The sequence below is a fragment of the Eleutherodactylus coqui genome, chromosome 13, assembly GCF_035609145.1.
Source record: "Eleutherodactylus coqui strain aEleCoq1 chromosome 13, aEleCoq1.hap1, whole genome shotgun sequence".
Taxonomy (NCBI): domain Eukaryota; kingdom Metazoa; phylum Chordata; class Amphibia; order Anura; family Eleutherodactylidae; genus Eleutherodactylus; species Eleutherodactylus coqui.
The window spans coordinates 66,735,349-66,750,543 of NC_089849.1; the positions used below are offsets into that span (position 1 = coordinate 66,735,349).

Sequence of the window (15,195 nt, forward strand, 5' to 3'; positions counted from 1 at the left end):
TATATAGACTGGATATGTCTTTCACTGTCCCTGCCTCACCACCACTACTGGCCGTGGATTATGTAAAATTACTGCAGACTGTTTCACTCTGGACAGGATGACAGCGGTGATGTAATAGGCAATGCAGAGGCAGGAAAGAATTTTGCGCAAGCCTGCTGTAACACTTAGCTGGCTGCGTATGAATTAGGACAACTACCCCCAGCAGAGACGCAGTACAGTCAGGACGGTCACAGGCAGCCCAAATAGATTTTTTTTCCCAAATTTTTTTGGAAAAGCCCACTGCGTATATAGACTGGATATGTCTTTCACTGTCCCTGCCTCACCACCACTACTGGCCATGGACTATGTAAAATTACTGCAGGACGCAATGCTCTGCACGGCCGATATACAAAGGAAAAAAAAAAAAAGTGCAACACTGCAAAAAGCAGCCTCAACAGGACTGCACACGGTCAGATGTGGCCCTAAGAAGGACCGTTGGGGTTCTTGAAGCCTAAAATCACTCCTAACACTCTCCCTATAGCAGCTCCGGCATCAGCAGCACTTTCCCTGATCTCTGTCAGAATGCATCTGTGGCGAGCCGCGGGAGGGGCCGATTTATATACTCGGGTGACACCTGATCTCGCCAGCCACTCACAGCAGGGGGGTGGTATAGGGCTTGAACGTCGCAGGGGGAAGTTGTAATGCCTTCCCTGTCTTTCTATTGGCCAGAAAAGCACGCTAACGTCTCAGAGATGAAAGTGAAAGTAACTCGAACATCGCGTGGTGCTCGCCTCTAGTAACGAGCATCTCGAACACCCTAATACTTGAACGAGTATCAAGCTCGGACGAGTACGTTCGCTCATCTCTACATATGAGCGAAAATTGTTCACTCTTCGGCTAAGCAATGATTTTAAAGCGAGCTTAAAATCCATCATTTAGCCAGAGAGACATAACAGTGACCACATGCTGTGTTCAGCAGGGGAGTCGGAGATTACATTGTATTCTGCTGACAGCCCATGCGAGAACAATGGAGCTGTGTGCAGAACTCAGACCACATGCTGTGCTCTGCAAACAGCTCACATAGGCCCTTTTAAACGCAAATGAAGCTGATAAAGTGCTAATGGACATTAGTGTCCATTATCACTTTAGGCAAAACGATCACTAAAACTGTCAATCTTTCAATCGTTTGCAGGATTGCCTTTGCATGTAAATGGCCTATCTGCCAGAGGTTTCAAAAAGTTACAGGCAGGTATTGTGGGTCAAAAGTTTATTTTACTCACATAGATGAGCTGGTAACAAGGGTCGGTCACACTCTTGGCAATTACACAATTTAGGCACAGTGAGACAAGTTATCACCAGGGGAATTTTTATGAGGCCAGTTTACCAACACACATTATAAATTGGAGAAGTAGTAAAAAACTAGCAGATTTATAAAATGTGGCGTACTGTTGATAAATTAGTCATATCTTTAAATAGGGTAGACCTGTGGTATCACTTTGTATGCCACCCAGCTACTAGAGTGAAATTGTAACAAATTTAAAAAGGCGGTAGGGTTTGAGTTTTTAGACAGATTTAGGAACTTTGGCTTTTTAAACAAGCAAACTTTGTCGCACTTTCAGTCCACTAGCTGGGGCTGGGTGATGTATAATGTGACTCCATATCTTTAGACATAATTAAAGGGACCATGGAAGATCTATCAGTGATGGACATCAGACAGACAGGAATGCTTTCACTGCAAGGAGGGGGAAATGGTCAAGAGCTCCTCTGTGCCGTGGCGTAGGGTACAAAAAGAGCGCAGGGGGAAAAAAAAGCCGATCTCCACTAAAGGCTCATTTACACTGGCGGCTTTCCTATCTGTAGGCTGTATTTGTCTCTGATGGTCTGCACACGGACAGCTATATAGACATTATTTTTTCCTTACATGAACAGATGGTCCGATTAAAAGGAAAAAAAAAAAAATCACAGCATGCCCTATGCTATTCTTACTTTTTGGAGGGCATTCACCCACGCACATCCTTGTGCATTGTTTTTCATGGATCTTTGATAAGCAGTGCTAGAAAAAAAACTGGGACTCCTTCCCATTTTTGGCATGCAAGAAGAACAACTGATGCCACATGGAAGTAACGGCACATGTTACATATACGGAAGCAAAACGGACGTGCACGAGGATTATAATTGGTTTGTTTTCAACAGACAAAAATCTAACACACTTGTCTAAATAAACCCCAAGACCCGTCCTTGTGGAGCTCTCCAGATCAACAGGAAAGCAGCAGGGATGACAGCCGTCGAGCAAGTGGATCTGCAGCCTGCACCGCCGAATTGGAATTCTGATGACCAAATCAAATTTCCTGATAATTCAAATAATCTGTTTATATCCTCATTCAGCAGCAGGAAATGGGTGCGAAAACACCACCTGCGCAAAATCCACCTGTACAGGGAAGATGGCAGCCTGGCCCCAGCAGAAGATCACTACAAATTGAGAAATTCTTAACAAGGTATATCTCAGGAGAATAATCATGTGTCATCTACTGTAAACATTGCTTTCAATAAGGCACCAAAAAACATCTTAAAGCTTCACGATTGAAGGGAAGATACCATCTTGTATACCAGCCCATGTAATGTACCCGCAGTGAATGGTAAGTTACCCACTATATAAGATGTACATATACCGTAGAAATAATTTTTCTTCTTTTTCAGAAGGAAGTTCCAAGTTCGGAAAACATTGAGGAATGGGATCTGGACAAACTGTGCTTCATGTAAGATTTAGTATTTGATTGTTTGAGCCTCCAGTGGAATTGTATTTATCTTTTACCATGAACCTATAGATATGATATATACCATGTTAATTCTCCTGACGATGTGCAGTTTATTGATCTACATGAGGATTAGCCCTATTATCATAGAATGGTAGAGTTGGAAGGGACCTCCAGGGTCATCGGGTCCAACCCCCTGCTCAGTGCAGGATTCACTAAATCATCCCAGACAGATGTCCAGCCTTTGTTTGAACACTTCCATTGAAGGAAAACTCATCACCTCCCGTGGTAACCTGTTCCACTCATTGATCACCCTCACTGTCAGAAAGTTTTCTTCTAATGTAGTGGCCCCAAACATCTATTCCTGGCCCCTCCATAATTGTCATACATGTCGTGTTTTGTGTAGATTCACTGTGCAAATTATCTAGTCTCCTGTTGTGTATTGCACAGCTGCAGCAAGTGAGAGGTTAATGTTTGCATGAGACTGGGAGATGCCTGCCAATGTATCAATTCATGTCTTGTCATGTGGTATGTGAGAGATTATAAATATGAGTGAGTAGAGTGTTCCATCACAGAGTCTAGCACAGGGAGTCTTCAGCAGAGAGCCACATGGGAGTACCTTCAACCCTCATGTGGTGAAGTGATGGAGGAAGAGGAGCAGTTCCTGAGGGTCCCTATACCAGGAACTGTGGAGGAGAGAGAGCAAGAGAAGTAAGAGAGAGAGTTTGAGAGTGAGCATGTCCAGAAAAGGCCGAGATCAGTATTCAGAGGTACTGTACTGCAAGAGTGTCTGTGGAGTGACCCTTTCCTCCTCTGGATAGTTTCCCTGCCAGGAGCGGTTCCTGTGAGATAACTTAGACTGCAGGACTGGTGTCATTCTGTGTTTCCTCCCTGACCACAAATCTGCTGTTTTGCCTGCACAGCCATTTTTTGCATTTGTGCCTTGTATCAAGTTTTCTTCAAGGAAAGTTTTGTCAGGCCCTAACCGTTTTCAGGGCCTGAGGTACTTTAACACTGTGTGAAGCTTCTTTATTACCACTGAGGGTCATACCAGTGGGTAAAGGGAATGGTGGCATCACCCGTGATAAAAAAAGTGTTTCTGTTCCATCTATGTTGGCCATCCCCCTCCTAAGGGTCTCCGGAAGAGGCCCAACACTGCTCTGGCCGAGGCTACGTGTGTTTTACCGGGGAGGGAGCCTGATAAGTACCACCGTAACAAGTGACCACTCTACCCTCCCAGCTCCTCAGCGTATGCCCCGTCCGTGTCCTGAGTCACCCTACGGGACACTGCACTAATATCTAATCTGTGTCTCCTCCCTTTCAGTTTCATCTCATTGCTTCTAGTCTTTCCTTGTACAAATGAGAATAGGGCTGATCCCTCTGCACTGTGACAGCCCTTCAGATATTTGTAGACAGCTTTTAAGTCTCCTCTCAGCCTTCTTTTTTACAAGCTAAACATTCCCAGATCTTTTAACCGTTCCTCATAGGACATGATTTGCAGACCGCTCACCATCTTGGTAACTCTTCTCTGAACTTGCTTTAGTTTGTCTAGCTCTTTTTTAAAGTGGGGTGCCCAGAACTGGACACAGTATTCCAGATGAGGTCTGACTAAGGAAGAGTAGAGGGGAATAATTACCTCCCGTGATCTAGACTCTACGCTTCTCTTAATACATACCAGAATTGTGTTTCCCTTTTTGGCTGCTGCATCACATTGTTGAGTCATGTTCAGTCTATGATCTATTAGTATACCCACGTCTTTTTCACATGTGCTGTTGCTTAGCCCAATTCCTCCCATTTTGTATGGACTTTTTGGGAGGAATTGGGGATTAGCTCCATTGAATGAATATTGTCATTCAATGAAGCTAATCCTCAGATAATTCTATCATGCATGGAAATAAATAGCATGTTACTTAGTTCCATGGCAGCTTCTTTTTTTTTCCCCAAGCAAAAATTCATATTGATGAAGTGCCCACCCCCTTGCCATTGTCAACAGACTGTTAGGAGTTGTAGGGACTGGAGGATGCCTGAAGGCGCACACACAAAGTGACCGTACTCAGAACACTCTCGACAGAATCAGTAGAGATGATTGTCTGATCAGCATGAGCAGCTCCAACTGTTTCGTTGTCTGCCATCCAGAGGCAGGAGGCAGCATCGTTACACCGCTATAACTGTCGGTACCATTTCCAGGCACCTGGCTGAAGGACATTTGGTCTCACGGTGCCCATTAAGTGTACTGCCTGTGACCCTCAACCACCATCGCCTTCATTTGTAGTGGCATCGTGAATGACGAAACTGCACTGCTATGGAGTGGAATCGGGTTGTCTCCAGCAACTAATTCAGGTTCAGTTTGGGAACAGATGGCGGCTGTGTTCGTGTCTGGAGACCTGGTGAGCGTCTCAATCCTGTCTTTGCTGTCCCCTGCTGGTGGTGATGGTCTGGGGGGCGTCATCACATACAACAGTTGGTCACACCTAGGAGTGGTACGATGGACAATGACAGCTCAGCAATATGTTCAGGACGACCTGCAGCCACATGTAACAAAAAAACTATTGTGAGACGGCGCTCCACCCACTGTGATATGTTATTAATGTGGCAAATATACAAATGGGACTTACCCGGTATAGGTGGGTGGGCCTGGTATAAGACCCCCCTACCAAACACCTCCACGTCCTGGTAGGCGTTGTATATTTTACTGGAAATAACTTGATGCAGGTTTCCTGAAACTTCTCTTTCCAGTCCGGAAAATAAAATAAAGCACAAGGAGCAAGCAGGGATCTGTCGCACCACTGGGTGGTGATGCGACTGTGCATAAAAGAATATGAGAAAAACGAAAAAAAGATCCAGCGCTCCAGAGAGGGGCCTTGAAAAAGTCGCTGTTATGCGACGAAACGCGTCGGACATATTTGGAGATATTTTCAATAAAAGTTTTTATGGATATTCAAGGAACCTTTGATTGATTGAGTCAGAAAGGTCTCTCTGGAGCGCTGGATCTTTTTTTCGTTTTTCTCATATTCTTTTATGCAGCCACATGTGTTCCTCTCATGGCGGCTTCCAAGAGGCATTTTCCAGCAGAATAATGGTCAGCCGCACACACAAGGGGGTCACAGGAATGTCCGCACAACATTGTCACACTTCTGTGGCTGCCCAGTCGCCAGATTTATTGCCAATAGAACATGTATGGAACCATCTGGGAGGCCAACTTCGACAGCCTACAAGGTTGCACAATTTAGAGACACTGTTATAGCAAAAATGGACAGACATGTTGCAGGATACCATACAGAACCTGTATGCCTCCATGCCCGCTCATATCACATCTTGTATCCTAGCTAGAGACGGTGCAACAGTCTACTAGAGTCTCCGTGCCTGCCCATATCACATCTTGTATCCAAGCTAGAGGCGGTGCAACATGGTACTAGAGCTTCCATGCCCACCTGTATCACATCTTGCATCGAAGCTAGAGGTGGTACAACAGGCTACTAGAGCCTCCCTTAAAGAGTTCAGTTTTCCGCAATAAGACAATGAGCGTATTCACAATATTTGCCAAGTTACAGCCAAGTCTAAGAGATTTTCATAAAAGGGATGTACGTCAGAAAACTGCTGTGCACAGTCTTCGACAATCCCTAATTGAGCATAAATTTTGCAAACTTTTCACCTTCTGAACTGACCTGCCCCTTTTGTAAAAGTGGGTGTGGCTTTGGGAAGGTATGATCATGCCAGACCAACAGATACATTTATAATTTACACCTGGAACCGGTGTAAATTATACCAGAAGCAATAGCAGGTCAAACCTAGTGTATATTTCTTAGAAGGCGCACAGAGAACCCGGGGATGCACGGAATACACAAGGAGCCCTTCGCCTCTTCATGTATTCAATGCACCGCGCACAGGAGGAAATAATACTAAGGCCGGCGCACGAAATACCAGACTTTGTATATTTCCCACTAAGATGATGCTTTTATATAAAGTCATTTTTTTTCCCCGATAGCATCTTGATAGTTTCTGTATGGCTCATGAAAGGTGGTACTGAATAAAGTGCTTCCTCCGTCTGCATCACCTCTAATAACTTTATTTAAATTGTGAAAGAACAGAGAAAAGCAACTTGAAAGGACATTGATCATTAATAATTTATATTCTGCTTCTCATTAACCAGTGTGTTCAGCAAGCCATCTGCAGGTCTGAATAATATTCCGGATCTTAGCTCAGTATAGAATTCCTCTTTCTAGCATTTGGCGTTCTTTATGTAGATTTCTGAAAATCTTCCTTTAGCTAAAAACTGCTCCCAGATGAACGGTGAATGTGGGGTATTTATATAAAGTGCCGCTAACCCTTTATTTTTGGGGGGAAATGCCTGAAAATTCGTTCAGGGTGCCATGATGGTCCTGGCTACTCTGCAGGCTTAACAACGGCTGCAGTTCTCTCTCTGATCACAGACAATTCAAAAGCCTTGGACATAATACTCTGTAACTCGCAAAATAAGATATTCAGAAAGCTGTGATTGCTCTCATAGAAATAGCTTCTATAAGTGGACTTAAAGTGGCGGCCTATATATCTGCAATGTGAAGAAACTCATGCATAGTAAAACATCCTGCTGATGAATGCTGCCGAGATTCATTTGTATCACTAGAGGGTATTGATGGCAAGTACATGACCACAGTCATCTCATCTGCTGTACTCGATGTAGGTCTTAGTAGACGGTTTCCATATAAGAGTTTGTCAAACCCATCCATTTTGGCTGAATGGGTAAAATCTCATGCAGGGTCGGAACAAAGTATTCTGGTTGGTGCCCTAGGCAGAAAAGTCAAATTGCATAAAGTCAATTTACCCATGCCAGTTCCACATCCCCCCCACTGCTGATACATACGTCAAATACATCCCTAGGCATACACAATTCGTTTTAGTCAAGGACAACTGTCCACGACCACTAAATGAGTGCCAGTATAAGTAACAAGACCGCCATATAGTTACCTTAGAGTGGTCAGATTCCAGGGGGCGATCTGCTGGTTGCCTTCATGCAGACTGTACAAGTGAATACAGTACTGATCCAACAGAGGGCAAAATAATACAGACTTCGACTGCTGCTCCCGATATGGTATCTGAGGCCCACCAGTCACACCTATATGATTAAAAGGGGATTTCCAGACAAAATACTAATAACCCCTTCAGTGGCAGGTTTATTACCACCATGTCAGCGCAGCAAGCCCCGGAGATTTTCCTGAGGTAATTCGAAGTAGCAAACATGTACAGTGGCACGATAACAGTGTATCCTGGCCAGCATTTCAGCACTAGAGCTGTCCACGGAAATCTTCCAGGGTTTAACTGCATGGTCAGTGCAGCAAGCCCTGGAGATTTTCCAGGCGTGCCACTAAAGGGGTTAAATGACCTATCATTATAATAGGCTGGGGTCATTGACTATAAGAGGGTCCATTGGGCTTCCATCATGCCCTCTGACATTTTCCTAGATAAAGCATAGCATGCTGTGCTATCCTGTCCTGGACTTTGGGAGTAGTAAACAGAGCCTAAATGGTGGAATGTCAGATCTCCTCACGTGGCAAATTTATATAGCTTTTCGCATGTTGTAGTACTTTAACATTTTTTTTAAATTCTTAAACATATTGATTCTGTCGCCACATTCTGATTCCGATAAAGTTTTGATCTCTCCAACGATTGGGCCGCGTCAGCATTTTTTTGCCAATCAAGATATAGTTTTTTTCCGGTGAATACAAATTTTTGATCACTTAGTATTCAATTAATGTTTAAAGATACATGGAACCCTCCACCTCCATCAATATTAATCAATTTTCCCTATTAAAACAAAAAAAGTATGAATCTCAATGGGAGACATTTCTACCCATGTGTACTGTACCTGCATGGAGTGTCACACCAGCTATAAGGAGTTGAGCTGCACTTGCCACTTTATTGCCTGCATGAGTGCAGATACATAGATGGCACATGTCCAAGTTTAATGCTGAGAAGCAGCCAAAGAAATGTAATACTTCAGCGCTCGCCTAAATTTATTTCTATGGTGGCCATTTTTTTTTTCTTTTTCTAAAATTACAACGCTGGTCCTTAAAAAGAGGATGCCCCAGAAAACAAACCTATCCATCTGATTAGTTGGGAGTTCAACTGCTTGTGACTCACTCCAATTATAAAAATGGGGGCGCCAAATCAGTGGTGATACATGCACTAATCAATTCATGTCAAGGGGACTGACAAAAGTAACAGAGCTTGAGCTTGCACATCTCCTGTAGAATGATGCGGCGGTGCACATGCGTGAGCACCTCTCCTTTCATTTGGTCACCTTTGTGGTAATCATAACATAGTATGTAAAATCGAAAAAACATAGATGTCTATCTAGTTCAGCCCATTGCACACCCACCCACCCCCTAATGTTGATCCATAAAAAGGCAAAAAAGAGAATCCCATGAGGGAGAAGCCAATTTTTCTCATTTTAGGGGAACAAGATGCTTTTACAATTCCAATCTGGCAATCGGAATAACTCCTGGATCACCAACCCTTCTGAAGTAATCTAGTGATAACATTTAATACTGTGACACTCAAGAAAAACGTCCAGGCCCCTCTTGTACTCTTTTAGCAAGTTCATCATCACCACGTCCTCAGGCAGAAAAAGTTCCATAGTCTCACTGCTTTTACAGTAAAGAACCCGCCTTCTATGTTGGCGTAGAAACTTTTTTTCTTCTAGATGTAGAGGATGCCCCCTTGTTACTCTTTACAAAATCACAGATCACTGTAAAAACAATGTTCTTGTCATGTGCCCCTAGACCTCGTTTGATACACCCAATTATCCTATTTGCCTTGGCAGCAACTGCCTGACACTGGTCGCTCCAGCTAAGCTTACAGTTGACTAAAATCCCCAATCCCCAGACAATTATTCCTTATCTCATAAAATCCTCTTAAGGACTATTAGTTTGTTTGTACCCAAATATTTGTAGGTCACTGGGGTTGCAGCACTTTTTTTATGAAGACTATATGCAATTCAGGAAGGATCTAAACAAGGCAATCTAGTTCTACATAAACCCGTGAATATAGTGTCACACAAGGGTTTATGATAAGAGGTACCCGCAGCGCCTCTTATGATTTGACCAATCTTATTGTTACGTCCTAAAGCACTAAAGCGCCACACCTCCGTATGGATGCAAGAGTGTGTCCATTTAAAACCGCAATCACACACAAATAGCATGGCAAGGACCAATTGCACCTCTCCAGGCAAAGATGGAAGGACCCCTGTCCCTTACTAATCAGGAAAAGTGGAGAGCCCCTGCCTGAAAGCAGGGTAATCGTCCTGATAAGGTCGGTCCCACTGTCTTCATCTGGGACCTAGCTATCCCTGATCAGGAACCTGGAGAGATGTACAAACCACAGGACACAACACTGTTCACACACACTGAACACAGAACAGGATAGTTCACCACTCATGTCTAGCAACCTGCACAAACAGAGCATGTCACTGTTCACACCAACACACAAGGTTACACATACCACATAGAACAGAACTGCATGTAAAGCACGTCTGGCCACCTGCACAGACATACAAAACACATCACTGTTCACACAAACACACAAGGTTATGCAAACCACATAGAACAGGACTGCACATAGATCATGTCTGGCCACTTGCATAGACATAACACACGTCACTGTTCACACCTACATACCAGGTTGTGCAAACCAGTGCTAGTCCAAGTGTCCTCACACCAGGGGAATAGAGAGTCAGCCACCGTGCTGATATAGGGAACAGTGTCAGGCATCACCCATCTGACACACACATAGTACATCAGATGTCTGGAGGCCTCACCTGTCAAAGGGAAGGGAAGAGGGGGTCTGCATATGATCCAGACAAGGACTACAGGTGTCCAGATCGTCTTTAGGGAAGGAGAGACACACAACAGACTAGCATGCATAAAACCAGCTTTGAGTGGGATTAACACAGAATAAAGCACTAAAATGACCAGCAATCTCTCACAAGAGTTTGCTGGTATTTATCTGCTGCAGACCAGGGTGATTGGCTGCTGGAGAATACTATACCCAGCCAGCTCAATTAACCCCTACCTGTCAAGGTGTGCACAAGGAAACCAGTAGAACCCCAGGTCCCAGACACACAACCTTAACACTTCTGATTTGACCTGCAGTTGTCCTGCCTGGCACCACCACAGAATATAGGCAACATTTATGGATGATGTGAAGCCATAAGAGCCAGTATAACAGCCGTTCTTGACAAAAGGGAAAACCGTGCCTTTAATGGTGCCAACATAATGCTGGAATTATCAGGGACAGAGGATAGCATCCTACAAAATACAGATACTTATTGCCAGCCATAGTCTTAAGAGTAAATCTGATGTCAATTATCTGTATATTCATCTCACTAAGGGCTCTTAAACTTTTAATTAGCTGCTGCTGATGTTGTGAAGTGGGCATCTCATTGAGCCGAGTAAATGATCTCCATGGAGAGGTTACAGAAGACAATAGTTCATATCCAAGTAAATAAAAATAGGTTTTTAATTTTTCCAATTGTGATAAAGACGTCAAACAATTTCCATTTATTACAGATTGAAACAGAATTCACCTGTAGATGGTTTCAATAGTTATTACCCAAGGTCTTATTTCCCTGTCACATCCCAGAGATGATGGCTTCAGCTTCAAGAAACAAGATGATTTATTTCCTCAGGTGTTGAGCCGTTTTCTATATTTTGCCCATGGCACAGATAGGAGATAAACCGTGTTATGGATTCGCTGTTGCTTTCAAAAGTATCACTTCCAGCGAGGAATATAGACGAGAGAAACAATTGCCGCATGGTTTCAGGAGCCTACAGGGCATCATGAAGCTTATTCATATCAGGAAAATGCCACTTCCACTGCTATGCCTACTTGTGTGCCCATGTCACTGCCCATCAGAGCCGCACAGCTCAACTGTGCACAACCATAGAAACACGGGCTCTAGACCCAATGCATGAAGAGAAGAGAGAAAGAGAAGAACATCAAGCAGTTAATAAAGACCTGAGTGCGTCCAAATGACCGAATGTGTATACAATATCAAAACTGTACTTTGGCTAAAACTGGAATTTAAAGGAATACTCAAAGAAAAAAAAAAAAAGGATACAATGTAATATGCTTAGTGAAGGGCTGGAGTGGTGCATGACTTCTTTCTTTGCCCACACGTCACGAGGACTGCATTAGATATAAAGGGTTAATCGTTGGCGTTTCATAAGGCCAGTCACAATGGGGTTGTCCAGGAATTCAACCAAAAGGCCGCTTTCTGTGCAGCATAGAATAGAAGGAGAATAATGGAATCTGTTGGCCAGATGTTTGCTCAGCTGGGCGTGTTTATGGGATAACCATTGCATAAACACACCCCCAGCTGAGCAAACTCCTCGTAGAGGAAAATGCAGACGATTAAAGCCATTATCTGCACGTGTAATTTAAGTAAAAAATGTCGTCCGTACGTTCTGTCGTGCGGTTGTTTAAGCGATAACCGTAGTGTGTAAAAGGGCCTTTAGGACAGATTGAATGCATCTCCAGACCAGAGAAGAAGGGGGGCATGTCATTGGTTTGGTGTTTACATGGAACAACTGCCGCTTACATTTGCTCTATCAAGTGACTATTCGGACAGTAGTTGTCCAATGCAAAGCCACCCTAGAGCTGAATGGTAAGACAGAACATCGAGGCATTAGGCTCTGCCCCCTTTCAGGCTAGAGAGGCAGTCAGCTGTGGGTTTATCACAGCTACCATGGCATTCGTTTTGTAGAATTCCTGAGCATCCCCTTTAAAAAGGTACCTGAAGACAGAGCAGATTGGTTGCTAATATGCATTACATTCAGATTTTGTTGCAGACTTCACCCCTCTCATTGAAATAGGTGAAATCCACAGAATTGACATGCTGCATATCTTTAAAAAATTTACATTGTAGGTCAATTTATGCACAGAAAACCTTTGCATTCTGTAGATGAAATTTGTCAAAATCATCTACAAGCCAGATTTGTTAAAAGCTCATCTACTTTGAAGTTACTGCATTATTCTGTAGTTTTTCAGAGCAGTCAATGTATATATTAGTGTGGAGTGTTGCTTTCAAGAATAGTTACACCATAATTCATAGAAGTAACTAGGCATTCCTATACAGTATGTCCTCCGATGTCACATGTTAAAACCTTCTGGGAAGGATAACCAATGTGTTACAGATCCAGCCTGAGTGGTCAGTCAGCTTTCCCAAATCCCCAGAAGTAGACAAAGTATTGGAATGCTGGATAGGTTGCCATTAAGGCAGCCATATTGGTTACACCTTTCCTAGTAGCAGACCTAACCAGCCCATGTTTAATGCAGGGGTGTAATCTAAGATAGTTTTACAAGAGCAAATAATCTGCCCATGTTAACGAGCAGCAGCCAACAAGATAGCACATTGATTGAGTCTCTGGGACTTTTACTATCGATGACCTATCCTCATGATAGATCAATGGTTGTTGAGGGTCCTCTACTCAGGATTCCCATTGATGGGCTGATCCCAAGCTAGCGGTCAGTGCCTTTTAATGTGAATGGGAGCTGAGCCTGCAGTACCAAAATGGGCGACTGCAATTTAGACAGTGTTATCTGTATCCAACACTGTCTAAACTGGCAGCTGGGCCAGGAAAATCAGCAAGGATTCCCCACCAATCAACTATTGATGACCTATCCGGAAAATAGGTCAGCAATTCTAAAAGTTCCGGAGACTCCCTTTGAAGGGTTTCACACAAGTAGGCGATTGGACCCGATGACCCTGGAGCTGCCAGTTGGACCCGATGACCCTGGAGCTGCCAGTTGGACCTGATGACCCTGGAGGTCCCTTCCAACTCTACCATTCTATGATTGCTATAAATGTTCACCCTCATACAGATTGCATTTGTCAGCAGCATATTTCCTCTATTTACACAGAGAGATGGGCTAGCAATGAGCAAGTATGACGCATAAAGATCCATCAGCCTTGCTTGTTCGTCAGCATATCTACATGGGCCAAGGATTGGGCAAACAAACATTTGTACGTGCCTGATCATCAGCTGGTGTAAAAGGGTCTTAAAAGCTCATTGGCAAAGTTCAAAATTTATCACAGGGCGCCCCAACCTACCATGTGGCGATATTGATACTGTGTCTCCATATGTGGTAGGGGGCCACTCCTCAGACTCCAGCACCCGGGTGAGACCGCTACTCTTACAGCTACATCCCATAGCATTTTTGCATCTAGGCAGAAGAAGGCATGTGGAGTGAAACACTCTTTATAGAAGATGGAAGTGTCATTGTAGCAACACAGATTTGGCACCAACACAAATATAAAATAAAAAACCACAATCTTTTCTGTGCACCGTAGTCGATATTTGTCACTAGTGAATTATAGACCCTGTTGAATAATCCCCATAGTAAAAACCGATGTGCATTTCTTAAAAACAAGGACAAAAATCCTTAAAATGCCACAACTTAAAGAACTGGGAGTGTGTGAAGAAGTGAATCCCATTCAGCGGCCAGAGAATTGCAATCAGCGTATCTAGTGAACCTTCCAGATTTGGTAATTGTCATGCAACAGTAATGAGCAAAGAGGACAGCAGGCCAACGAATTTAGCAGCTACTGTACTGGCAACGTCTACCAAGCACCGCTAGGAGGATTATTTTTTGCCCCAAATGTCAATTGGGGTGAAAGTGCATTGTGGTCAAGTTGTCCCAAATTCCACGATGAACTGGCTCCGGGGAACGGCCTGCGGCCAGCGCAGATCTGACTGTTGCTTTAATTTATTTTTTACCTCCGGTACCAGATAAGAGATGTTGGTCCTGGCACCTTGTGAACCAGCAGCTGTGGATGAGATTGGCATGATCAAATGCTGCCATAGCGAGTCTCTTGAGAATCTAAACTGACCACTCCCCATTCCACGAAGAAGAAGGAGATGGTGCCAAAGAATCCAAATATCACCATGATTAACAGCTGCCATTGCAGGAGGAGGTAGTTACTGTAGAAGAAGGCGACAGCTGCGCTGATGGACTGAAAAGAAGGGGAGGAGAGCGGATTACACATACGTTTTGTTAAAAGGCATCTGTTTGACTTGAATTACTCAAAATGTCTATAAATACAAGCACTTTATAGCAAAAAAATCATTAGCAGATACACGATAATCAGAATAGCGAGGCCGAGAGGAGCCGGCATATCATGAATATTAGACTTCTCGCTGGCCGTGTGCTGCAAGAACTAAAGAGGTCGGTTCTTCCAAACTACAAGACAGCAACATAATAGCAAGTCTGTCATTACTTTAGGCTGCCCTCGGAGGGGAGCAAAGCAGGCAAGACAGGTTCTGTTAAATGGTCATTGACTTTCCAAACAACGTATGCTTATGTGATAACTACCGTGTTTCCCCGATAGTAAGACACCCCCGAATGTAAGACGTATCGGGGGTGTCAGGGGGGTTGGCCAATGTAAGCCGTACCCCGAAAGTAAGAC

General features: G+C 43.8%; 1 protein-coding gene across 1 annotated transcript in view; it reads right to left on the reverse strand.

Annotated features, from left to right (window-relative positions):
- Positions 1-11,228: 11,228 nt before the first annotated feature.
- Positions 11,229-15,195, reverse strand: part of MFSD11 (major facilitator superfamily domain containing 11) — a 33,589-nt gene continuing 29,622 nt past the window's right edge. The window contains exon 15 of the mRNA XM_066588062.1: positions 11,229-14,742. Coding sequence (XP_066444159.1) covers positions 14,578-14,742 — 165 coding nt within the window. The 3' untranslated portion in view covers positions 11,229-14,577. The remainder of the gene's footprint in view (positions 14,743-15,195) is intronic.